We start from the raw sequence: 24,966 nt of genomic DNA, 5'->3' as shown, positions 1-24,966 counted from the left end.
ACCCATAGGGACCCCATAGAGAGAGACCCAGAGAGAGAAAGAGACCCATAGAGAGAGACCCCATAGAGAGACAGAGACCCATAGGGACCCATAGAGAGAGACCCAGAGAGAGAGAGACCCATAGAGAGAGAGAGAGAGAGACCCATAGAGAGAGAGAGACCCATAGGGACCCCATAGAGAGATAGACCCATAGAGAGAGACCCAGAGAGAGAGACTGCCCCATGGCTCAGAGCTCCCTCCAACTCTGATCCCGCCCCATGGCACAGACTCCACAACTCAGATTTCACCCCACAGCGCAGACCCCACAGCTCCAATCCCGCCCCATGGCACAGACCCCCCCAACTCCAATCTCACCCCACGGTGCAGACCCCCCAACTCCAATCCTGCCCCACAGCTCCAATCCCGCCCGATGGCACAGACCCCCCAACTCCAATCCTGCCCCACAGCTCCAATCCCGCCCCACGGCACAGACCCCCCAACTCCAATCCTGCCCCACAGCTCCAATCCCGCCCCATGGCACAGACTCCCCAACTCCAATCCCGCCCCACGGCACAGACCCCCCAACTCAAATCCTGCCCCACAGCTCCAATCCCGCCCCATGGCACAGACTCCCCAACTCCAATCCTGCCCCACAGCTCCAATGCTGCCCCACAACTCTATTCCTGCCCCACAGCTCCGATCCCGCCCCACGGCACAGACCCCACAACTCAGATTTCACCCCACGGCGCAGACCCCACAACTCCCATCACGCCCCACAGCTCCATTCCCAACCCATGGCACAGGCCCCACAGCTCCATTCCTGCCCCACAGCTCCATTCCTGCCCCACAGCTCCATTCCCGCCCCACAGCTCCATTCCAGCCCCACAGCTCCCCACGGCGCAGCTCTCCTCCTCCTCCACGAAGAACAGAGCTTTTATTCCCGCGCCCATCCCGGGGGGGTGGGGGGGCGACGCGCCATCGCTGTGGGGCGCAGTGGGGCCGATCCGTGGGGCACAGGGAAGGAGGACTCCCCGCTTTTCTGCCCCCTTACTTGGGGGGCCGATAAACCATCTTCCTGCTCTTCATCACCGACCACTTGTGGCGCTTGACGTAGTAGGCGAGGGGGGCGAGAAGCGCCCCGATGAGCAGCATCTGTGGGGCAGGAAGGATTTTGGGGGGGACAGAGGGGTCAGATTCTGCCCCATAGCGTGGCAAAATGTGGGGCAGGATGTGGGGTTTAGGGACCCACCTTCAAACCCATCCGTTTGCGGTGGTCGTGTTCGGGTTCTGCCGCCCAACGCAGGAACGTACAGACGTCCTTCGCGATTTGAGACATAGTGGCCGGGGTCCCTGTGGGGAGATATGGGGGTCAGACCCACAAGTGACCCACAAGTGACCCACAACTGCCCCACAAGTGACCCACAAGTGACCCAGTGCCCCCCCCAAAAATACCACAGTGCCAACACAAAAGGCCCCAAAGGCCCCAAAACCCCCACTAGGCCACAGCGTCCCCCCCCCAAAATGCCCCCCTAAACACCCCAGTGACTCCCCAGAAGTCCCAGTGCACCCCAAAACACCCAGAGGCCCCCCAAAATACCCCAAATTCCCCAGAGCACCCCCAAAACACCCCACAAGTGACCCAGTGCCCCCCCAAAATACCCCAGTGCCAACACAAAAGGCCCCAAAGGCCCCAAAATCCCCACTAGGACACAGTGTCGTCCCCCCCAAACACCCCAGTGACCCCCCAAAACACCTCAGTGACTCCCCAAAAAGTCCCAGAGCCCCTCAAAATATCCCAGTGCCCCCCAAAACTGCCCCAGCGCACCCCAAAATACCCCAGTGCCCCCCAAAATACCCCAGTGCACCCCAAAATGCCCCAAAGGCCCCAAAACCCCCACTAGGCCACAGCGCCCCCCCTCCAAGCCCCCCTAAACACCCCAGTAACCCCTCCAAAACACCCCTAATGCCCTAGAGCCCCCCAAAATGCCCCTGCGCACCCCAAAATATCTCAGTGACCCCCCAAAACACCCCCAATTTCCCCAGAGCCCCCCAAACACCCCACAAGTGACCCAGTGCCCCCCAAAATACCCCAGTGCCAACACAAAAGGCCCCAAAGGCCCCAAAACCCCCACTAGGCCACAGTGTCGTCCCCCCCAAACACCCCAGTGACCCCCCAAAACACCTCAGTGACCCCCCAAAAAGTCCCAGAGCCCCCCAAAATAACCCCAGTGCCCCCCCAAATACCCCAGTGCCCCCCAAAACTGCCCCAGCATACCCCAAAATGCCCCAGTGCCCCCCAAAACGTGTGCCAACACAAAAGGCCCCAAAGGCCCCAAAACGCCCACTAGGCCACAGCCCCCCCAAATGCCCCCCTAAACACCCCAGTGACCCCCCCAAAACACCCCCCAAATGCCCCAGAGCCCCCCCAAACATTCCAAAAGTGCCCCAGTGCCCCCCAAAATACCCCAGTGCCAACACAAAAGGCTCCAAAGGCCCCAAAACCCCCACTGGGACACAGTGCCCCCCCCCCAAACACCCCAGTGACCCCCCAAAACATCTCAGTGACCCCCCAAAACACCTCAGTGACCCCCCAAAACACCCCAGAGGCCCCCCCAAAATGCCCCAAATTCCCCAGAGCCCCCCCAAACACCCCACCAGTGACCCCGTGCCCCCCAAAATATCCCAGTGCCAACACAAAAGGCCCCAAAGGCCCCAAAACCCCCACTAGGCCACAGTGTCCCCCCCCAAACACCCCAGTGACGCCCCAAAACATCTCAGTGACCTCCCCAAAAAGTTCCAGAGCCCCCCCAAAATAACCCCAGTGCCCCCCCAAAATACCCCAGTGCCCCCCAAAACTGCCCCAGCATACCCCAAAATGCCCCAGTGCCCCCCAAAATGTGTGCCAACACAAAAGGCCCCAAAGGCCCCAAAACGCCCACTAGGCCACAGCCCCCCCAAATGCCCCCCTAAACACCCCAGTGACCCCCCCAAAACACCCCCCAAATTCCCCAGAGCCCCCCCAAACATTCCAAAAGTGACCCAGTGCCCCCCAAAATACCCCAGTGCCAACACAAAAGGCTCCAAAGGCCCCAAAATCCCCACAAGGACACAGCGCCCCCACAATCCACACTAGGACACAGCGCCCCCACCCAAACACCCCAGTGACCCCCCAAAACACCTCAGTGACGCCCAAAAGTCCCAGAGCCCCCCCAAAATATCCCAGAGGTCCTCCCAAAACCCCTCAAATTCCCCAGAGCCGCCCCAAACACCCCACAAGTGACCCAGTGCCCCCCAAAATACCCCAGTGCCAACACAAAAGGCCCCAAAGGCCCCAAAACCCCGACTGGGCCACAGTGCCCCCCCCCCCAAATGCCCCCCTAAACACCTCACTGACCACCCAAAACATCTCAGTGACTCCCCAAAATACCCCAGAGCCCCCCAAAATACCCCAGTGCCCCCCAAAACCGCCCCAGCGCACCCCAAAATACCCCAGTGCCAACACAAAACGCCCCAAAGGCCCCAAAACCCCCACTGGGCCACAGCCCCCCCCAAATGCCCCCCTAAACACCCCAGTGACCCCCCAAAACATCTCAGTGACCCCCCAAAAGTCCCAGCGCACCCCAAATTACCTCAGTGACCCCCCAAAACACCCCCAAATGCCCCAGAGCCCCCCAAAACACCCCACCAGTGACCCTGTGCCCCCCCAAAATGCCCCAGTGCCAACACAAAAGGCCCCAAAGGCCCCAAAACCCCCACTAGGACACAGTGTCCCCCAAATACCCCAGTGACCCCCCAAAACATCTCAGTGACCCCCCAAAAAGTTACAGAGCCCCCCAAAATATCCCAGTGCCCCCCAAAACTGCCCCAGCGCACCCCAAAATACCCCAGTGCCCCCCCCCCAAAATACCCCAGTGCCAACACAAAATGCCCCAAAGGCCCCAAAACCCCCACTAGGCCACAGCGCCCCCCCCAAAATGCCCCCTAAACACCCCAGTGACCCCCCAAAATACCCCAAATGTCCCAGAGCCCCCCAAAATGCCCCAGCGCACCCCAAAATACCTCAGTGACGCCCCAAAATACCCCCAGATTCCCTAGAGCCCCCCCAAACACCCCACAAGTGACCCAGTGCCCCCCAAAATACCGCAGTGCCAACACAAAAGGCCCCAAAGCCCGCACTAGGCCAAAGTGCCCCCCCCCAAATGCCTCCCTAAACACCCCAGTGACCCCCCAAAACACCTCAGTGACCCCCCCAAAAGTGTGAGAGCCCCCCAAGAATCCCTCTTGGTCCCAAAAACCTCCTAAATGACCCCTGTGCCCCCCAAAATACCTCAGTGCTAACACAAAACACCCCGAAGGCCCCAAAACCCCCACTAGGCCACAGTGCCCCCCCAAACGCCCTCCTAAACACCTCAGTGACCCCCCCAAAACACCCCCAAATGCCCCAGAGCCCCCTCAAACACCCCAAAAGTGACCCAGTGCCCCCCAAAATACCCCAGTGCCAACATAAAACGCCCCAAAGGCCCCAAAACCCCCACTAGGACACAGCGCCCCCACCCAAACACCCCAGTGACCCCCCAAAACACCTCAGTGACCCCCCAAAACACCCCAGAGGCCCCCCCAAAATGCCCCAAATTCCCCAGAGCACCCCCAAACACCCCACAACTGACCCCGTGCCCCCCAAAATACCCCAGTGCCAACACAAAAGGCCCCAAAGGCCCCAAAACCCCCACTAGGCCACAGTGTCCCCCCCAAACACCCCAGTGACCCCCCAAAACATCTCAGTGCCCCCCAAAACTCCCAGAGCCCCCCAAAATATCCCAGTGCCCCCCAAAACTGCCCCAGCGCACCCCAAAATACCCCAGTGCCCCCCAAAATACCCCAGTGCCAACACAAAATGCCCCAAAGGCCCCAAAACCCCCACTGGGCCACAGCGCCCCCCCTCCAAGTCCCCCTAAACACCCCAGTGACTCCCCAAAACATCCCCAAATGCCCCAGAGCCCCCCTAAAACAGCACCAAATGCCCCAGTGCCCCCCAAAACAGCACCAAATGCCCCAGTGTCCCCCCAAAAGCCCCAGTGTCCCCCCAAAACAGCACCAAATGCCCCAGTGACCCCCCAAACCAGTCCCAGATGTCCCAGTGCCCCCCCAAAACACCTCCAAAATGCCTCAGTGCCCCCGCAAATGCCCGTGTCCCCCCCGAAACACCCCCAAAATGCCCCAGTGCCCCCCCCAAAAGACCCCCCAATCTCCCCAGGGCCCCCCCAAAATGCCCCAGTGCCCCCCCCAATGCCCCAGTGTCCCCCCAAAACACCTCCAAAATGCCTCAGTGTTCCCCCCAAAATGCCCCAGTGTCCCACAAAACACCCCCAAATGTCCCAGTGTCCCCCCCAAAAGACCCCCCAATCTCCCCAGGGCCCCCCCAAAATGCCCGTGTCCCCCCCAATGCCCCAGTGTCCCCCCAAAACACCTCCAAAATGCCTCAGTGCCCCCCCCAAATGCCCGTGTCCCCCCCAAACGCCCCAGTGACCCCCCAAAACAGCCCCAAATGTCCCAGTGTCCCCCCCAAATGCCCCACTGTCCCTTCAAAACAGCCCCAAAATGCCTCAGTGTCCCCCCAAAACACCCCAGTGACCCTCCAAAACAGCCCCAAATGCCCCAGTGTCCCCCCGAAATGCCCCAGTGTCCCTTCAAAACAGCCCCAAATGCCCCAGTGCCACCCCAAAACACCCCCAAAATGCCCCAGTGTCCCCCCAAAACAGCACCAAATGCCCCAGTGCCCCCCAAAAGCCCCAGTGTCCCCCCAAAAGACCCCAAAATGCCCCAGTGCCCTCCCAAAACACCCCCAAATTGCCTCAGTGTCCCCCCAAAATGCCTCAGTGTCCCCCAAAACACCCCCAAATGCCCCAGTGTCCCCTCAAAACACCTCTAAAATGCCTCAGTGTCCCCCCCAAAAAAACCCAAATGCCACAGTGGCCCCCCAAAACAGCCCCAAATGCCCCAGTGTCCCCACAAAACACCCCAGTGACCCCCCCAAAACAGCCCCAAATGCCCCAGTGTCCCCCCAAAACACCCCCAAATACCCCAGTGGCCCCACAAAACACCCCCAAAATGCCCTAGTGCCCCCCCAAACACCCCCAAATGCCCCAGTGTCCCCCCAAAACAGCCCCAAATGTCCCAGTGTCCCCCCCAAATGCCCCAGTGTCCCTTCAAAACAGCCCCAAATGCCCCAGTGCCCCCCAAAAGACCCCCAAATGCCCCAGTGTCCCCCCAAAACACCCCAGTGACCCCCCAAGACAGCCCCAAATGTCCCAGTGTCCCCCCAAATGCCCCAGTGTCCCCCCAAAAGACCCCAAAATGCCCCAGTGCCCTCCCAAAACACCCCCAAAATGCCTCAGTGTCCCCCCAAAGTGCCCCAGTGTCCCCCAAAACACCTCCAAATGCCCCAGTGTCCCCCCAAAACACCTCCAAAATGCCTCAGTGTTCCCCCCAAATGCCCGTGTCCCCCCCAAACGCCCCAGTGACCCCCCAAAACAGCCCCAAATGTCCCAGTGTCCCCCCCAAATGCCCCACTGACCCCCCAAAACAGCCCCAAAATGCCCCAGTATGTCCCCCAAAAGACCCCCCCAAATCTCCCCAGGGCCCCCCCCGCTCTCACCGTCATCGAACTCGAGGATCTCGTTGTAGATGGGGGGCGCCATGCCGATGGCCTGGCCCGGGAAGTAGGGGTTGTAGTGGAGGCCCTCGCGCACGGCCACGCCGGCCGGGGGGTCGCAGTACCCCGTCAGCAGCGAGAAGACGTAGTCCTCACCCCCGTGTCTGCGGGGAGCGAGAAGAGACGGTTGATGGGGTGGAAAAGAACGCGGAGAGAAGGTCGAGTGCGACCAACATGGTCCGAGCAAACCATCGTCGTCCAACCATTCTCATCCAAGCAAATCATCGTTCAACCATCCCGGTCCAACCAAAGCGTGGTTATCCAACCAAAATGTCCTCGTCCAATCATCTTCATCCAAGCAAACCATCCTTGTCCGACCATCCTTGTCCAAGCAAACCATCGTTCAACCGTCCTCGTCCAACCAAACCATCCTCATCCAAGTAAACCATCCTCGTCCGACCAAACCATCCTCATCCGACCATTCTCATCCAAGCAAACCATCGTTCAACCATCCTGGTCCAACCAAAGCATCGTTATCCAACGAAAATGTCCTCGTCCAATCATCTTCATCCAAGCAAACCATCCTCGTCCGACCATCCTCGTCCAAGCAAACCACCCTCATCCAACCATGATCGTCCAACCATCCTCATTCTCCAACCAAACCATCCTCATCCAATCATCTTCATCCAAGCAAACCACCCTCGTCCAACCATCCTCATCCAAGCAAACCATCCTCATCCAAGCAAATCATCCTCATCCGACCAAACCACCCTCGTCCGACCATCCTCGTCCAAGCAAACCATCGTTCAACCATCCTGGTCCAACCAAAGCGTGGTTATCCAACCAAAATGTCCTCATCCAATCATCTTCATCCAAGCAAACCATCCTCATCCAAGCAAACCATCGTTCAACCATCCTGGTCCAACCAAAGCGTCATTATCCAACCAAAATGTCTTCATCCAATCATCTTCATCCAAGCAAACCATCGTTGTCCGACCATCCTCACCCAACCAAACCATCCTCGTCCAACCAAACCATCATTCAACCAACCTGGTCCAACCAAAGCGTCATCATCCAACCAAAATGTCCTCATCCAACCATAATTGTCCAACCACCCTTGTCCAACCATCCTTATCCTCCAACCAAACTATCCTTGTCCAACCATTGTCATCCAACAAAACCATCCTCATCCAATCATCTTCATCCAAGCAAACCATCCTCGTCCAAGCAAACCATCGTTCAACCATCCTGGTCCAACCAAAGCGTCGTTATCCAACCAAAATGTCCTCGTTCAATCATCTTCATCCAAGCAAATCATCCTCGTCCGACCATCCTCGTCCAACCAAACCATCCTCGTCCAAGCAAACCATCATCCAACCATCCCGGTCCAACCAAAGCGTCGTTATCCAACCATAATGTCCTCATCCAATCATCTTCATCCAAGCAAATCATCCTCGTCCGACCATCCTCATCCAAGCAAACGATCATTCAACCATCCTGGTCCAACCAAAGCATCATTATCCAACCAAAATGTCCTCGTCCAATCATCTTCATCCAAGCAAACCATCCTCGTCCAAGCAAACCATCCTCGTCCAAGCAAACCATCCTCGTCCGACCATCCTCGTCCAACCAAACCATCGTTCAACCATCCTGGTCCAACCAAAGCGTCGTTATCCAACCAAAATGTCCTCGTTCAATCATCTTCATCCAAGCAAACCATCCTCGTCCGACCATCCTCGTCCAACCAAACCATCCTCGTCCAAGCAAACCATCCTCATCCAAGCAAACCATCCTCGTCCAACCATAATTGTCCAACCACCCTTGTCCAACCATCCTTATCCTCCAACCAAACTATCCTTGTCCAACCATCGTCATCCAGCCATCCTCGTCCAACCAAACCATCCTCGTACAATCATCTTCATCCAAGCAAACCACCCTCATCCAACCATGATCGTCCAACCACCCTTGTCCAACCATCCTCATTCTCCAACCAAACCATCCTCATCCAATAATCTTCATCCAAGCAAACCACCCTCATCCAACCATCCTCATCCAACCAAATCATCCTCATCCGACCAAACCACCCTCGTCCGACCATCCTCGTCCAAGCAAACCATCGTTCAACCATCCTGGTCCAACCAAAGCGTCGTTATCCAACCATAATGTCCTCATCCAATCATCTTCATCCAAGCAAATCATCGTTGTCCGACCATCCTCGTCCAACCAAACCACCCTCGTCCAAGCAAACCATCCTCATCCAAGCAAACCATCCTCGTCTGACCATCCTCGTCCAACCAAACCATCCTCGTCCAACCATCATTGTCCAACCAGCCTTGTCCAACCATCCTCTTTCTCCAACCAAACCATCCTCATCCGACCATCCTCATCCAAGCAAACCATCCTCAGGCAAGCAAACCATCCTCATCCAACCATCCTTGTCCAACCATCCTTGTCCTCCAACCAAACCATCCTTGTCCAACCATCGTCATCCAACCAAACCATCCTCGTCCAATCATCTTCATCCAAGCAAACCATCCTCATCCGACCATCCTCGTCCAACCAAACCATCGTTCAACCATCCTGGTCCAACCAAAGCGTCGTCATCCAACCAAAATGTCCTCATCCAATCATCTGCATCCAAGCAAACCATCGTCGTCCAACCATCGTCGTCCAACCAAACCACCCTCATCCGACCAAACCATCCTCGTCCGACCATCCCTGTCCAACCATCCTCATCCTCCAACCAAACCATCCTCGTCCAATCACCCTCGTCCAACAAAATCATCATCGTCCAACTATCCTCGTCCAACCAAACCATCATCATTCAACCAAACCACCCTCATCCCACCAAACCCATGGATCCATATCCAGAACCCCCCGCAGATGCCTCCAGCCCATGGATCCATAGCCCAGAACCCCCCGTAGATGCCTCCAGCCCATGGATCCATATCCAGAACCCCCCGTAGATGCCTCCAGGCCATGGATCCATATCCAGAACCCCCCGTAGATGCCTCCAGCCCATGGATCCATAGCCCAGAACCCCCCGTAGATGCCTCCAGCCCATGGATCCATCCCCAGAACCCCCCGTAGATGCCTCCAGCCCATGGATCCATCCCCAGAACCCCCCGTGGATGCCTCCAGCCCATGGATCCATAGCCCAGAACCCCCCGTAGATGCCTCCAGGCCACGGATCCATCACCACAACCCCCCGTAGATGCCTCCAGCCCATGGATCCATAGCCCAGAACCCCCCGTAGATGCCTCCAGCCCATGGATCCATAGCCCAGAACCCCCCGTAGATGCCTCCAGCCCATGGATCCATAGCCCAGAACCCCCCGTAGATGCCTCCAGCCCATGGATCCATCCCCACAACCCCCCGTAGATGACTCCAGGCCATGGATCCATCCCCACAACCCCCCGTAGATGCCTCCAGCCCATGGATCCATCCCCAGAACCCCCCATAGATGCCTCCAGCCCATGGATCCATCCCCACAACCCCCCGTAGATGCCTCCAGCCCATGGATCCATCCCCAGAACCCCCCGTAGATGCCTCCAGCCCATGGATCCATCCCCAGAACCCCCCGTGGATGCCTCCAGCCCATGGATCCATAGCCCAGAACCCCCCGTAGATGCCTCCAGCCCATGGATCCATAGCCCAGAACCCCCCGTAGATGCCTCCAGCCCATGGATCCCCAGAACCCCCCGTAGATGCCTCCAGCCCATGGATCCATAGCCCAGAACCCCCCGTAGATGCCTCCAGCCCATGGATCCATATCCAGAACCCCCCCAAGATGCCTCCAGCCCATGGATCCATAGCCCAGAACCCCCCGTAGATGCCTCCAGCCCATGGATCCATAGCCCAGAACCCCCCGTAGATGCCTCCAGCCCATGGATCCATAGCCCAGAACCCCCCGTAGATGCCTCCAGCCCATGGATCCATAGCCCAGAACCCCCCGTAGATGCCTCCAGCCCATGGATCCATAGCCCAGAACCCCCCGTAGATGCCTCCAGCCCATGGATCCATAGCCCAGAACCCCCTGTAGATGCCTCCAGGCCACGGAGCGGTGGCCCAGGACCTCCTGGAGACCCTCACCGGGCGTTGACGATGTAGCTGAGGTCGGGGGGCAGAGCGCCGTTGTTGGCGGCTCTCGCGGCCTCAGCGTTGGGATACGGTTTGGGAAAAGAGTCGGAGATCTTTCCGGGACGAAGGAACATCTCTCCATTCTCATCGGGGCCATCGAGGACCTCGACCTGAGGGGGAGAAACAGGGTAAGGATCTGAACTGGGAGGACTGGGAGGGGAAGGGAGCTGAACTGGGAGGACTGGGAGGGGAAGGGAGATGAACTGGGAGGACTGGGAGGGGAAGAGAGCTGAACTGGGAGGACTGGGAGGGGCAGAGAGCTGAACTGGGAGGACTGGGAGGGGAAGAGAGATGAACTGGGAAGGGAAGAGAGCTGAACTGGGAGGGGAAGAGAGCTGAACTGGGAGGAATGGGAGGGGAAGAGAGTGGAACTGGGAGGACTGGGAGGGGAAGAGAGCTGAACTGGGAGGACTGGGAGGGGCAGAGAGCTGAACTGGGAGGACTGGGAGGGGAAGAGAGATGAACTGGGAGGGGAAGAGAGCTGAACTGGGAGGGGAAGAGAGCTGAACTGGGAGGAATGGGAGGGGAAGAGAGCTGAACTGGGAGGGGAAGAGAGCTGAACTGGGAGGAATGGGAGGGGAAGAGAGCTGAACTGGGAGGACTGGGAGGGGAAGAGAGCTGAACTGGGAGGAATGGGAGGGGAAGAGAGCTGAACTGGGAGGAATGGGAGGGGAAGAGAGCTGAACTGGGAGGGGAAGAGAGCTGAACTGGGAGGGGAAGAGAGCTGAACTGGGAGGGGAAGAGAGCTGAACTGGGAGGACTGGGAGGGGAAGAGAGCTGGACTGGGAGGAATGGGAGGGGAAGAGAGATGAACTGGGAGGACTGGGAGGGGAAGAGAGCTGAACTGGGAGGAATGGGAGGGGAAGAGAGATGAACTGGGAGGACTGGGAGGGGAAGAGAGCTGAATTGGGAGGAATGGGAGGGGAAGAGAGCTGAACTGGGAGGAATGGGAGGGGCAGAGAGCTGAACTGGGAGGACTGGGAGGACCCAGGGCCCTAAATTGGGTCATGGGGGATCCGGAGTGTAAACTGGGAGCACTGGGAGGATCCGGAGTCCTGAACTGGGAATGGGGCGATCAGGAGCTTAAACTGGGAGCACTGGGGGGTAGCCAGAGCCCTGAACTGGGAGCACTGGGAGGACCCAGAGCCCTGAACTGGGAGCACTGGGAGGACCCAGAGCCCTGAACTGGGAGCGCTGGGAGGACCCAGAGCCCTGAACTGGGAGTGCTGGGGGGATCCAGAGATCCAAACTGGGAGAACTGGGAGGAGACAGGGCCCTAAATTGAGTCATGGGGAATCCAGAGCCTAAACTGGGAGCACTGGGAGGACCCAGAGCCCTGAACTGGGAGAACTGGGAGGACCCAGAGCCCTGAACTGGGAGAACTGGGAGGACCCAGAGCCCTGAACTGGGAATGGGGGGGACCCAGAGCCCTGAACTGGGAGTACTGGGAGGACCCAGAGACCCAAACTGGGAGAACTGGGAGGACCCAGAGCCCTAAATTGGGTCATGGGAGATTTGGAGCCTAAACTGGGAGCACTGGGAGGATCCAGAGCCCTGAAATGGGAGTACCGGGCTGACCCAGAGCCCTGAACTGGGAATACTGGGAAGAGAGGGCTCTGAACTGGGAGTGGTGAATAAAGTAAAACCCTGAACTGGAAGTACTGGGAGGATCCAGAGCCCTGAACTGGGAGTGCTGGGAGGACCCAGAGCCCTGAACTGGGAGGGCTGGGAGGACCCAGAGCCCTGAACTGGGAGTACTGGGAGGACCCAGAGCCCTGAACTGGGAGTGCTGGGAGGACCCAGAGCCCTGAACTGGGAGGACTGGGGGGACCCAGAGCCCTGAACTGGGAGCACTGGGGGGATCCAGAGACCCAAACTGGGAGAACTGGGAGGACCCAGAGCCCTAAATTGGGTCATTGGGGATCCGGAGCCTAAACTGGGAGTACTGGGAGGACCCAGAGCCCTGAACTGGGAACGGGGCGATTTGGAGCTTAAACTGGGAGCACTGGGGGAGACCCAGAGCCCCGAACTGGGATTGCTGGGAGGCCGTAGGCGCTCCCAAACTGGTGGGACTGGGGGGGGTCACCTCCTCGGCGAGCGCTTTGGCCTCGGCCTCGGTGTGGCTGACGCCGATGAGCTGCCGGAAGGCGAGGAACTCCATGGAGTGGCACGCCGAGCACACCTGCTTGTACACCTGGAACCCGCGCCGCACGCTGCCGGCGCCGCGTCACAACCCGCGCCCCACCTCACCACTTCCGCCTCCCAGTTACCCACTTCCACTCCCCAGTTACCCATTTCCGCTCCCCAGTTACCCATTTCCGCTCCCCAGTTACCCATTTCCGCTCCCCATTACCCATTTCCGGTCCCCAATTACCCATTTCCACTCCTCAGTGTCCACTTCCGCTCTCCAGTTGCCCATTTCCACTCCCCATTACCCATTTCCAGTTCCCAGTTACCCATTTCTGCTCCCCAGTTACCCATTTCCTCTCCTCAGTGCCCACTTCCTCTCCCCAATTACCCATTTCCAGTTCCCAGTTCCCACTTCCGCCCCCCAATTACCCATTTCTGCTTCCCAGTTACCCACTTCCGCTCCCCAGTTGCCCATTTCCGCTCCCAAGTTACCCATTTCCGCTCCCCAGTTACCCATTTCCCCTCCCTAATTACCCATTTCCACTCCTCAGTGTCCACTTCCGCTCCCCAGTTACCCATTTCCAGTTCCCAGTTACCCATTTCCTCTCCTCAGTGCCCACTTCCTCTCCCCAGTTACCCATTTCCAGTTCCCACTTCCGCTCCCCAGTTACCCATTTCCGCTCCCCAGCTACCCATTTCCACTCCTCAGTTGCCCATTTCCGCTCCCCAGTTACCCATTTCCGCTCCCCAGTTGCCCATTTCCACTTTCCAGTTCCCACTTCCGCCCCCAATTACCCATTTCTGCTTCCCAGTTACCCATTTCCACTCCTCAGTGCCCACTTCCGCTCTCCAGTTACCCATTTCCAGTTCCCAGTTGCCCATTTCCGCTCCCCAGTTACCCGTTTCCACTCCCCAGTTACCCATTTCCAGTTCCCAGTTCCCACTTCCGCTCCCTAATTACCCATTTCCACTCCTCAGTGTCCACTTCCGCTCTCCAGTTACCCATTTCCGCTCCTCAGTTACCCATTTCCAGTTCCCAGTTGCCCATTTCCGCTCCCCAGTTGCCCATTTCCGCTCCCCAGTTGCCCATTTCCGCTCCCCAGTTGCCCATTTCCGCTCCCCAGTTATCCATTTCTGCTCCCCATTACCCATTTCCTCTCCCCATTACCCATTTCCGCTCCCCAGTTACCCATTTCCACTTTCCAGTTCCCACTTCCGCCCCCCAATTACCCATTTCTGCTTCCCAGTTACCCATTTCCACTCCTCAGTTCCCACTTCCGCCCCCCAATTACCCATTTCTGCTCCCCAGTTACCCACTTCCGCTCCCCAATTACCCATTTCCACTCCTCAGTGCCCACTTCCGCTCCCCAGTTGCCCATTTCCGCTCCCCAGTTGCCCATTTCCGCTCTCCAGTTACCCATTTCCGCTCCCCAGTTATCCAATTCCAGTTCCCAGTTACCCATTTCCACTCCTCAGTGCCCACTTCCTCTGCCCAGTTCCCATTTCCACTCCTCAGTAACCCATTTCCGTTCCCCAGTTCCCACTTCCACTCCCTAGTTACTCATTTCCAGTTCCCAGTTGTCCATTTCCACTTCCCAGTGCACACTTCCACTCTCCAGTTGCCCATTTCCACTCCTCAGTGCCCACTTCTGCTTCCCCATTACCCATTTCCAGTTCTCAGTTGCCCATTTCCCCTTCCCAGTTCCCACTTCCGCTCCCCAGTTACCCATTTCCAGTTCCCAGTTACCCATTTCCCCTTCCCAGTTCCCACTTCTGCTCCCCAGTTACCCATTTCCAGTTCCCAGTTACCCATTTCCCCTTCCCAGTTCCCACTTCCACTCCTCAGTTACCCATTTCCAGTTCCCACTTTGCCCCCAATTACCCATTTCTGCTCCCCAGTTACCCATTTCCACTCCTCAGTGCCCACTTCCACTCCCCGGTTGCCCATTTCCACTCCCCAGTTGCCACTTCCGCTCCCCAATTACCCATTTCCAGTTCCCAGTTGCCCACTTGTGCTTCCCAGTTACCCACTTCCAGTTCCCAGTTGCCCATTTCCACTCCCCAGTTACCCACTTCTGCTCCCCATTTCCCAGCCAGGCTCTCACTCCCCATTTCCCACTTCCACTTCCGTTGCCCACTTCTGTTCCCCAGTTGCCCACTTCCGCTCCCCACTTCCTGCTCCCGCTTCCCATTTCCCACTTTGACTGTTTCCCACTTCGATTCCTGTTGCCCCTTTCCACTCCCCATTTCCCATTATCTACTCCCCATTTCCCACTCTGACTCCCATTTCCTACTCCCATTTCCCACTCCGATTCCCATTTCCCACTTTGACTCCCATTTCCCACTTTGACTCCCATTTCCCACTCCCCATTTCCCACTTCCCACTCCCCACTCCTATTTCCTACTCCCACTCCTATTTCCCACTCCAGTACCCTACTTCCACTCCCATTTCCCGCGCCCCCTCCCATTTCCTGCTCCCCACTTCCCTCCCCTCCTCATTCCCCCTCCCCATTTCCTCCCTTCCCATTCCCCCCTCCTCTCCCCATTCCCCCTCCCCCATTATTTCCCCCCCTCCCCTCCCCATTCCCCCTCCCCATATTTCCCCCCTCCCCATTTCCCTCTCCCCTCCCATATTTCCCCCCTCCCCTCCCATATTTCCCCCTCCCCATTATTTCCCCCTCCCCTCCCCATATTTCCTCCTCCCCTCTCATATTCTCCCCCTCCCCATATTCCCCCCCATATTCCCCCCTCCCCATATCTTCCCCCTCCCCCCTTCAACTCCTATTTCCTACTCCCACTCCTATTTCCCACTCCCACTATTTCCCACTCCAGTATCCTACTTCCACTCCCATTTCCTGCTCCCCCTCCCATTTCCCACGCTCCCTTCCCATTTCCCACTCCCCACTTCCCTCTCCTCCCCATTTTCCCCCTCTCCTTCCCATATTTCCCCTCCCATATTCCCCTCTCCCCTCCCCTATTTCCCCCTCCCCTCCCATATTCCCCCCTCCCCATATTTCCCACCTCCCCTCCCATATTCTCCCCTCCCCGTATTTCCCCCCTCCCCATATTCCCCCCTCCCCTCCCCATTTCCCCCTCCCCATATTTCCCCCCTCCCCTCCCATATTCCCCCCTCCCCATATTCCCCCCTCCCCTCCCCATTTCGCCCCCTCCCCTCCCCATTTCGCCCCCTCCCCATTCCCCCCTCTCCTCCCCATATTTCCCCCCTCCCCTCCCATATTTCCCCGCTCCCCTCCCCATTTCCCCCCTCCCCTCCCCATTTTGCCCCCTCCCCTCCCCTATTTCCCCCTCCCCTCCCCATATTCCCCCTCCCCTCCCCATATTTCCCCTCCCCATTTCCTCCCTCCCCTCCCCATTATTCCCCCCTCCCCTCCCCATTATTCCCCCCTCCCCTCCCATATTTCCCCCCTCCCCTCCCCATATTTCCCCCTCCCCTCCCATATTTCCCCCCTCCCCTCCCATATTTCCCCCCTCCCCTCCCCATTTCGCCCCCTCCCCTCCCCTATTCCCCCCTCCCCTCCCCCATTTCCTCCCCATTTCCCCCCTCCCCTCACCTGCTGTGGTCGAGGGCGTCGAGGTATCCGCTGTGGCTCCAGGGGAAGGTCGGGGGGTGCAGTTCCAGCTCTCCCGCTCGCAGTGGTCCCCCCCCAATCGCCAACGCCGTCGCCGCCGCCGCCCCCCCTCCGGCTAATAACGCCCCCAGAGCCGCCAGGGCCATCCGAGACCCCCGTCTGGGGGGGGGCGGAAGCGACGAGAGGGGGGCCTGGAAAAGGGGGGGGGGGAAGAGAGAGAGAGAGAGAGAGAGAGGGGGGTCAGATTGGGGGGGGAGGAAAAGGGGAGGGGGGAGGAAAAGGGGAGGGGGGAGGAAAAGGGGAGGGGGGAGGAAAAGGGGAGGGGGGAGGAAAAGGGGAGGGGGGAGGAAAAGGGGAGGGGGGAGGAAAAGGGGAGGGGGGAGGAAAAGGGGAGGGGGGAGGAAAAGGGGAGGGGGGAGGAAAAGGGGAGGGGGGAGGAAAAGGGGAGGGGGGAGGAAAAGGGGAGGGGGGAGGAAAAGGGGAGGGGGGAGGAAAAGGGGAGGGGGGAGGAAAAGGGGAGGGGGGAGGAAAAGGGGAGGGGGGAGAGGAGGGGAAAGGAAGGGGGGGAAAGGAAGGGGGGAAAGGAAGAGGGGAGGGGGGGAAGGAAGAGGGGAGGGGGGGACGGAAGTGGGGAGGGGGGGAAGGAAGAGGGGAGGGGGGGAAGGAAGAGGGGAGGGGGGAAGGAAGAGGGGAGGGGGGAAGGAAGAGGGGAGGGGGGGAAGGAAGAGGGGAGGGGGGGAAGGAAGAGGGGAGGGGGGGAAGGAAGAGGGGAGGGGGGGAAGGAAGAGGGGAGGGGGGGAAGGAAGAGGGGAGGGGGGGAAGGAAGAGGGGAGGGGGGGAAGGAAGAGGGGAGGGGGGGGAGGAAAAGGGGAGGGGGGGAAGGAAGAGGGGAGGGGGGGGACGGACGAGGGGAGGGGGGGAAGGAAGAGGGGAGGGGGGGAAGGAAGAGGGGAGGGGGGGAAGGAAGAGGGGAGGGGGGGAAGGAAGAGGGGAGGGGGGGAAGGAAGAGGGGAGGGGGGGAAGGAAGAGGGGAGGGGGGGAAGGAAGAGGGGAGGGGGGGAAGGAAGAGGGGAGGGGGGGAAGGAAGAGGGGAGGGGGGAAGGAAGAGGGGAGGGGGGAAGGAAGAGGGGAGGGGGGAAGGAAGAGGGGAGGGGGGAAGGAAGAGGGGAGGGGGGAAGGAAGAGGGGAGGGGGGAAGGAAGAGGGGAGGGGGGGGAAGGAAGAGGGGGAAAAGGAAGAGGGGGGAAAAGGAAGAGGGGGGAAAAGGAAGAGGGGGGAAAAGGAAGAGGGGGGAAAAGGAAGAGGGGGGAAAAGGAAGAGGGGGGAAAAGGAAGAGGGGGAAAAGGAAGAGGGGGAAAAGGAAGAGGGGGAAAAGGAAGAGGGGGAAAAGGAAGAGGGGGAAAAGGAAGAGGGGGAAAAGGAAGAGGGGGAAAGGAAGAGGGGGAAAGGAAGAGGGGGAAAGGAAGAGGGGGAAAGGAAGAGGGGGAAAAGGAAGAGGGGGAAAAGGAAGAGGGGGAAAAGGAAGAGGGGGGAAAGGAAGGGGGAAAAGGAAGAGGGGGGAAAAGGAAGAGGGGGGAAATGGAGGAGGGGGGGGGGAAGGTCGAGGGGGGAAAGGAAGAGGGGGGAAAGGAAGAGGGGGGAAGGGAAGAGGGGGGGAAGGAAGAAGGGGGAAAGGAAGAGGGGGGAAAGGAAGAGGGGGGAAAGGAAGAGGGGGGAAAGGAAGAGGGGGGAAAGGAAGGGGGGGGAAAGGAAGGGGGGGGAAAGGAAGAGGGGGGAAAGGAAGGGGGGGGAAAGGAAGGGGGGAGGAACTGGTGTGACTGGGAGGGATGGGGGGGGGAACTGGTGTGACTGGGAGGGATGGGGGGAACTGGTGTGACTGGGAGGGATGGGGGGGGAACTGGTGTGACTGGGCCCTTCCCATCCCCCCCTCCCAGTATCCCCCCTTCTCCCAGTGCTCCCAGTATAACCCCATCCCAACTCTCCCAGTGCTCCCAGTACCAGTGTCACCCCCCCACTCCCTCCAGTCCCAGTGCTCTCCCATCTCTCCCAGTATCCCCAGTACCGGTGTTCCCTTCAGTCCCAGTGCAGCTCTATCTCTCCCAGTGCTCCCAGTCCCGGTGCCCCCTCCTCTCCCAGTGCTCCCAGTCCCGGTCCCCCCTCCTCTCCCAGTGCTCCCAGTCCCAGTGCCCCCTCCTCTCCCAGTGCTCCCAGTCCCAGTGCCCCCTCCTCTCCCAGTGCTCCCAGTCCCAGTGCCCCCTCCTCTCCCAGTGCTCCCAGTCCCAGTGTCCCCTCCTCTCCCAGTGCTCCCAGTTCCAGTGCCCCCTCCTCTCCCAGTGCTCCCAGTTCCAGTGCCCCCTCCTCTCCCAGTGCTCCCAGTTCCAGTGCCCCCAGTGCTCCCAGTTCTAGTGTCCTGTCCCCTCCCAGTGCTCCCGGTCCCGGTGCCCTCCCCTCTCCCAGTGCTCCCAGTTCCAGTGTCCTCCCCTCTCCCAGTTCCAGTGCCCCCTCCTCTCCCAGTGCTCCCAGTTCCAGTGTCCCCTCCTCTCCCAGTGCTCCCAGTCCCGGTGCCCCCTCCTCTCCCAGTGCTCCCAGTCCCACTGTCCCCTCCTCTCCCACTACTCCCAGTGCTCCCAGTTCCAGTGCCCCCCCCATTCCCAGTGCTCCCAGTTCCAGTGCCCCCCCCATTCCCAGTGCTCCCAGTTCCAGTGCCCCCTCCTCTCCCAGTGCTCCCAGTTCCAGTGTCCCCTCCCCATTCCCAGTGCTCCCAGTTCCAGTGCCCCCCTCCTCTCCCAGTGCTCCCAGTCCCGGTCCCCCCTCCTCTCCCAGTGCTCCCAGTCCCAGTGTCCCCTCCTCTCCCAGTGCTCCCAGTTCCAGTGTCCCCCCCATTCCCAGTGTTCCCAGTTCCAGTGCCCCCAGTGCTCCCAGTTCCAGTGTCCCCTCCTCTCCCAGTGCTCCCAGTTCCAGTGTCCCCTCCTCTCCCAGTGCTCCCAGTCCCAGTGTCCCCTCCTCTCCCAGTGCTCCCAGTTCCAGTGTCCCCTCCTCTCCCAGTGCTCTCAGTTCCAGTGCCCCCCCCCCATTCCCAGTGCTCCCAGTTCCAGTGCCCCCAGTGCTCCCAGTTCCAGTGTCCCCTCCCCATTCCCAGTGCTCCCAGTTCCAGTGTCCTCTCCTCTCCCAGTGCTCCCAGTTCCAGTGTCCCCTCCTCTCCCAGTGCTCCCAGTTCAAGTGTCCCCCCCATTCCCAGTGTTCCCAGTTCCAGTGCCCCAGTGCTCCCAGTTCCAGTGTCCCCTCCTCTCCCAGTGCTCCCAGTTCCAGTGCCCCCCCCATTCCCAGTGCTCCCAGTTCCAGTGTCCCCCTCCTCTCCCAGTGCTCCCAGTTCCAGTGTCCCCCTCCCCTCCCAGTGCTCCCAGTTCCAGTGCCCCCTCCTCTCCCAGTGCTCCCAGTTCCAGTGTCCCTCCCATTCCCAGTGCTCCCAGTTCCAGTGCCCCCTCCTCTCCCAGTGCTCCCAGTTCCAGTGCCCCCTCCTCTCCCAGTGCTCCCAGTTCCAGTGCCCCCTCCTCTCCCAGTGCTCCCAGTTCCAGTGCCCCCTCCTCTCCCAGTGCTCCCAGTTCCAGTGTCCTCCCCTCTCCCAGTGCTCCCAGTCCCAGTGCTCCCAGTTCCAGTGTCCCCTCCTCTCCCAGTGCTCCCAGTCCCGGTGCCCCCTCCTCTCCCAGTGCTCCCAGTCCCACTGTCCCCTCCTCTCCCACTACTCCCAGTGCTCCCAGTTCCAGTGCCCCCCCCATTCCCAGTGCTCCCAGTTCCAGTGTCCCCTCCTCTCCCAGTGCTCCCAGTTCCAGTGCCCCCTCTTCTCCCAGTGCTCCCAGTTCCAGTGCCCCCCCCCATTCCCAGTGCTCCCAGTCCCAGTGTCCCCTCCTCTCCCAGTGCTCCCAGTTCCAGTGCCCCCCCCCCCCCCCATTCCCAGTGCTCCCAGTTCTCCCAGTACCGGGCGGGTGCGGGCGGGGCCTCGGGGCAGGAGAAGGCCGCGGTACCGATAGCTCCGCAGCCCCCGCGCCGCCATCGCCGCCATCGCCGAGGTCAGGGGGACGGTCCGCCCCGCCCCTTCCGGTCCCAGGCGGAAGTGACGTCACCGGCACCAGCGCGCTCTCGCTCTCTCTCCCCACCCCCGCCCCGCTCCTGCCCCGCCCCGTTCCCAGCCCAGTTCCCCAACCCTCCTTCCCAGTTCTTCCCAGTTCCCAGCCCAGTAACCACTCCTCCTTCCCAGTTCCCCCCAGTTCCCAGCCCAGTATCCAGCCCTCTTTCCCAGTTCCCAGCCCAGTATCCACCCCTCCTTCCCAGTTCTTCCCAGTTCCCATCCCAGTATCCAGCCCTCCTTCCCAGTTCCACAACGTTCCTTCCCAGTTCTTCCCAGTTCCCAGCCCAGTATCCATCTCTTCTTCCCAGTTCCACACTCCTCCTTCCCAGTTCTTCCCAGTTCCCAGCCCAGTATCCATCCCTCCCAGTTCTTCCCAGTTCTTCCCAGTTCCCATCCCAGTATCCAACCCTCCTTCCCAGTTCTTCCCAGTTCCCAGCCCAGTAACCACTCCTCCTTCCCAGTTCTTCCCGGTTCCCATCCCAGTATCCAGCCCTCCTTCCCAGTTCCTCAACCCTCCTTCCCAGTTCTTCCCAGTTCTTCCCAGTTCCCCACCCCTCTTCCCAGTTCTCCCCAGTTCCCATCCCAGTTTCCCACCCCTCCCTCCCAGTTCCCATCCCAGTTTCCCGCCCCTCTTTCCCAGTTCTTCCCAGTTCCCATCCCAGTAACCACTCCTCCATCCCAGTTCCCATCCCAGTATCCATCCCTCCTTCCCAGTTTCCCACCCCTCCTTCCCAGTTCTTCCCAGTTCCCAGCCCTTCTTCCCAGTATTTCCCAGTTCGCATCCCAGTATCCAGCCCTTCTTCCCAGTTCTTCCCAGTTCCCCCCTCCTCCTTCCCAGTTCCTCCCAGTTCCCCCTCCTCCTTCCCAGTTCCTCCCAGTTCCCCATTCCCCCCAAACTGGTTTCACTCCTGTTCCAGATCTGTGTTTATTGGCACACGGTTATGTCCATCTATGGGTCTGTCCGTCTGTCCATAGCTCTGTCCGTGGGTCCATCTATGGGTCTGTCCGTCTGTCCGTAACTCTGTCCGTGGGTCCATCTATGGGTCCGTCTATGGGTCTGTCCGTCTGTCCATAGCTCTGTCCGTGGGTCCATCTATGGGTCTGTCCGTCTGTCCATAACTCTGTCCGTGGGTCCATCTGTGGGTCCATCTATGGGTCCATCTATGGGTCTGTCCGTTTGTCCATAGCTCTGTCCATGGGTCCATCTGTGGGTCCGTCTATGGGTCCATCCATGGGTCCGTCTATGGGTCTGTCCGTCTGTCCATAGCTCTGTCCGTGGGTCCATCTGTGGGTCCATCTATGGGTCCATCTATGGGTCTGTCCGTCTGTCCGTGGGTCCATCTGTGGGTCCATCTATGGGTCCATCTATGGGTCTGTCCGTTTGTCCATAGCTCTGTCCGTGGGTCCATCTGTGGGTCTGTCCGTGGGTCCATCTATGGGTCTTAAGGTCCATCCATGGGTCCATCTATGGATCTGAAGGTCCATCCATGGGTCCATCTATGGATCTGAAGGTCCATCCATGGGTCCATCTATAGGTCTGAAGGTCCATCCATGGGTCCATCCATGAGTCTGAAGGTCCATCCACGAGTCCATCTATGGGTCTTAAGGTCCATCCATGGGTCCATCTATGGGTCTGAAGGTCCATCCATGGGTCCATCCATAGGTCTGAAGGTCTGTCCTTGTGTCCATGGGTCCATCCATGAGTCTGAAGGTCTGAAGGTCCATCCATGGGTCCATCTATGAGTCTGAAGGTCCATCCGTGGGTCCATCCATGAGTCTTAAGGTCCATCCGTGGGTCCATCTATGGGTCTGAAGGTCCATCCATGGGTCCATCCATGGGTCTGAAGGTCCATCCGTGGGTCCATCCATGAGTCGGAAGGTCTGAAGGTCCATCCATGGGTCCATCTATGGGTCTGAAGGTCCATCCATGGGTCCATCCATAGGTCTGAAGGTCCATCCATGGGTCCATCCATGAGTCTGAAGGTCTGAAGGTCCGTCCACGGATCCATCTATGGGTCTGAAGGTCCATCCGTGGGTCCATCTATGGGTCTGAAGGTCCATCCATGGGTCCATCTATGAGTCTGAAGGTCTGTCCACGTCCCCCCCCCCGCCCTGTGTCCCCCCCCCCGATCTGAAGATCTAAAGCTCCACCGGTGGCTCCTCGTGAGCGTCCGTGGCTCTGTCCTCGTGGTTCACCTCCAGAAGAGGACATTCCAGAGGAGAAGCCAACAGGGGTAGGTGGCCAAAGCGAGGACGGGGACCACCAGCGACCCGTGGAGGTGGTGTTGGAGAAGACCTTGAGCCACGGCCCCCAGGAAGCGCTGCCACCCCTCGGCCAGCGACGCCGGCGCCTCCACCAACTCCCGCTCCAAGAAGATTCCCAGAAGCAACGTGGACGCCGGCGTGGCCACCACCAAAGCCACCGCCAGCAGCGGCCTACGGGGGGACAACGAGGTCACCACGAGGTTCCTCAGATCCATAGAGACCTCAACTCCACCATGAAGAGGAAAACGAGGTCACCCCGAGGTTCCTCAGATCCATGGAGACCTCAACACCACCATGAGAAGGACCATGGGGGGACAATGGGGTCACCATGAGGTTCCTCAAACCCATGGAGACCTCAACTCCACCAACAAGAGGTTCCTCAGACTCATGGAGACCTCAACAGCACCTTGAGAAGGTCCATGGGGGGAAAATGGGGTCACCATGAGGTTCCTCAGACGCACAGAGACCTCAACACCACCACCAAGAGGACAATGGGGTCACCATGAGGTTCCTCAGACCCATAGAGACCTCAACACCACCATGAGAAGCACCATGGAGGGACAATGAGGTCACCATGAGGTTCCTCAGACCCATGGAGACCTCAACTCCACCATTAAGAGGAAAACGAGGTCACCATGAGGTTCCTCAGAGCCATAGAGACCTCAACACCACCATGAGAAGGACCATGGAGGGACAATGAGGTCACCATGAGGTTCCTCAGACCCATAGAGACCTCAACACCACCATGAGAAGCACCATAGGAGGACAATGAGGTCACCATGAGGTTCCTCAGACGCACAGAGACCTCAACACCACCACCAAGAGGACAATGGGGTCACCACGAGGTTCCTCAAACCCATAGAGATTTCAGCTCCACCATGAGAAGGACCATGGGGGGACAATGGGGTCACCATGAGGTTCCTCAGACGCACAGAGACCTCAACACCACCACCAAGAGGACAATGGGGTCACCACGAGGTTCCTCAAACCCATAGAGATTTCAGCTCCACCATGAGAAGGACCATAAGGGGACAATGGGGTCACCATGAGGTTCCTCAAACCCACGGAGACCTCAACTCCACCAACAAGAGGACAATGAGGTCACCATGAGGTTCCTCAGACTCATGGAGACCTCTACACCACCATGAGAAGCACCATAGGAGGACAATGAGGTCACCGTGAGGTTCCTCAGAGCCATAGAGACCTCAACTCCACCATGAGAAGGTCCAAGGGGGTAAAATGGGGTCACTTTGAGGTTCCTCAGACCCATGGAGACTTCAACTCCACCATGAGAAGCACCATAGGAGGACAATGATTTCACCGTGAGGTTCCTCAGACCCATAGAGACCTCAGCTCCACCATGAGAAGGACCATAAGGGGACAATGGGGTCACCATGAGGTTCCTCAGACCCATGGAGACCTCCCAGTATTCCCAGTACCCCCCAGTTTCCCCCTCCCTTATCACTCCCTCCTTCTCCCCCCGCCCTTAGGACCCTCCCAGTGCCCTCCCAGTATTCCCAGTACCCCCCAGTCTCCCCAGTTTCCCCCTCCCTTATCACCCCCTCCTTCTCCCCTCACCCTCAGGAGCTCCCAGTGTCCTCCCAGTATTCCCAGTACCCCCCAGTCTCCCCAGTTTCCCCCTCCCTTATCACTCCCTCCTTCTCCCCCTGCCCTTAGGACCCTCCCAGTGTCCTCCCAGTATTCCCAGTACCCCCCAGTAATCCCCTCCCTTATCACCCCCTCCTTCTCCCCCCGCCCTTAGGAGCCTCCCAGTGCCCTCCCAGTATTCCCAGTATTCCCAGTACCCCCCAGTCTCCCCAGTTTCCCCCTCCCTTATCACCCCCTCCTTCTCCCCTCACCCTTAGGAGATCCCAGTGTCCTCCCAGTATTCCCAGTACCCCCCAGTCTCCCCAGTAACCCCCTCCCTTATCACCCCCTCCTTCTCCCCTCACCCTTAGGACCCTCCCAGTGCCCTCCCAGTATTCCCAGTACCCCCCAGCCCCCCAGTTTCCCCCTCCCTTATCACTCCCTCCGTCTCCCCCCGCCCTTAGGAGCTCCCAGTGTCCTCCCAGTATTCCCAGTACC

At 59.3% G+C, this 24,966-nt stretch overlaps 2 protein-coding genes and 1 long non-coding RNA gene across 8 annotated transcripts in view; 1 reads left to right on the top strand and 2 right to left on the bottom strand.

Moving 5' to 3' along the window:
• Window positions 1-894: 894 nt before the first annotated feature.
• On the bottom strand, window positions 895-20,587 carry LOC128851141 (cytochrome c1, heme protein, mitochondrial). The gene is made up of 7 exons (XM_054057758.1): window positions 20,467-20,587; window positions 16,474-16,682; window positions 12,858-12,984; window positions 10,724-10,881; window positions 6,635-6,795; window positions 1,229-1,329; window positions 895-1,131 (listed from the first exon to the last, which is right to left on the bottom strand). The coding sequence occupies exons 1-7, from the start codon at window positions 20,548-20,550 to the stop codon at window positions 1,027-1,029; spliced, it is 945 nt and encodes a 314-aa protein (XP_053913733.1). The 5' UTR covers window positions 20,551-20,587; the 3' UTR covers window positions 895-1,026.
• Window positions 20,588-22,069: 1,482 nt separating this feature from the next.
• LOC128851143 (uncharacterized) lies at window positions 22,070-22,723 on the top strand. Of its 4 annotated transcripts, none has more exons than XR_008448410.1 (4): window positions 22,077-22,191; window positions 22,224-22,255; window positions 22,336-22,599; window positions 22,640-22,723. It is a non-coding gene; the product is annotated as an uncharacterized LOC128851143 (long non-coding RNA). The 4 variants fall into 4 exon arrangements; XR_008448411.1 differs by having other exon boundaries at window positions 22,103-22,159; XR_008448408.1 differs by lacking the exon at window positions 22,224-22,255 and having other exon boundaries at window positions 22,070-22,191; window positions 22,328-22,599.
• GPAA1 (glycosylphosphatidylinositol anchor attachment 1) overlaps window positions 22,723-24,966 on the bottom strand; it is a 43,284-nt gene continuing 41,040 nt past the window's right edge. For all 3 annotated transcript variants that reach the window (XM_054057750.1, XM_054057749.1, XM_054057748.1), the window contains exon 13: window positions 22,723-23,052. In XM_054057750.1, the coding sequence (XP_053913725.1) occupies window positions 22,809-23,052 (244 nt within the window). In that variant the 3' untranslated portion in view covers window positions 22,723-22,808. The remainder of the gene's footprint in view (window positions 23,053-24,966) is intronic.

Source organism: Cuculus canorus, chromosome 2, assembly GCF_017976375.1.
Source record: "Cuculus canorus isolate bCucCan1 chromosome 2, bCucCan1.pri, whole genome shotgun sequence".
NCBI classification, from domain to species: Eukaryota; Metazoa; Chordata; class Aves; order Cuculiformes; family Cuculidae; genus Cuculus; species Cuculus canorus.
Note: the sequence above shows the minus strand (reverse complement) of the source record. Positions and strands in the feature narration are given on the sequence as shown.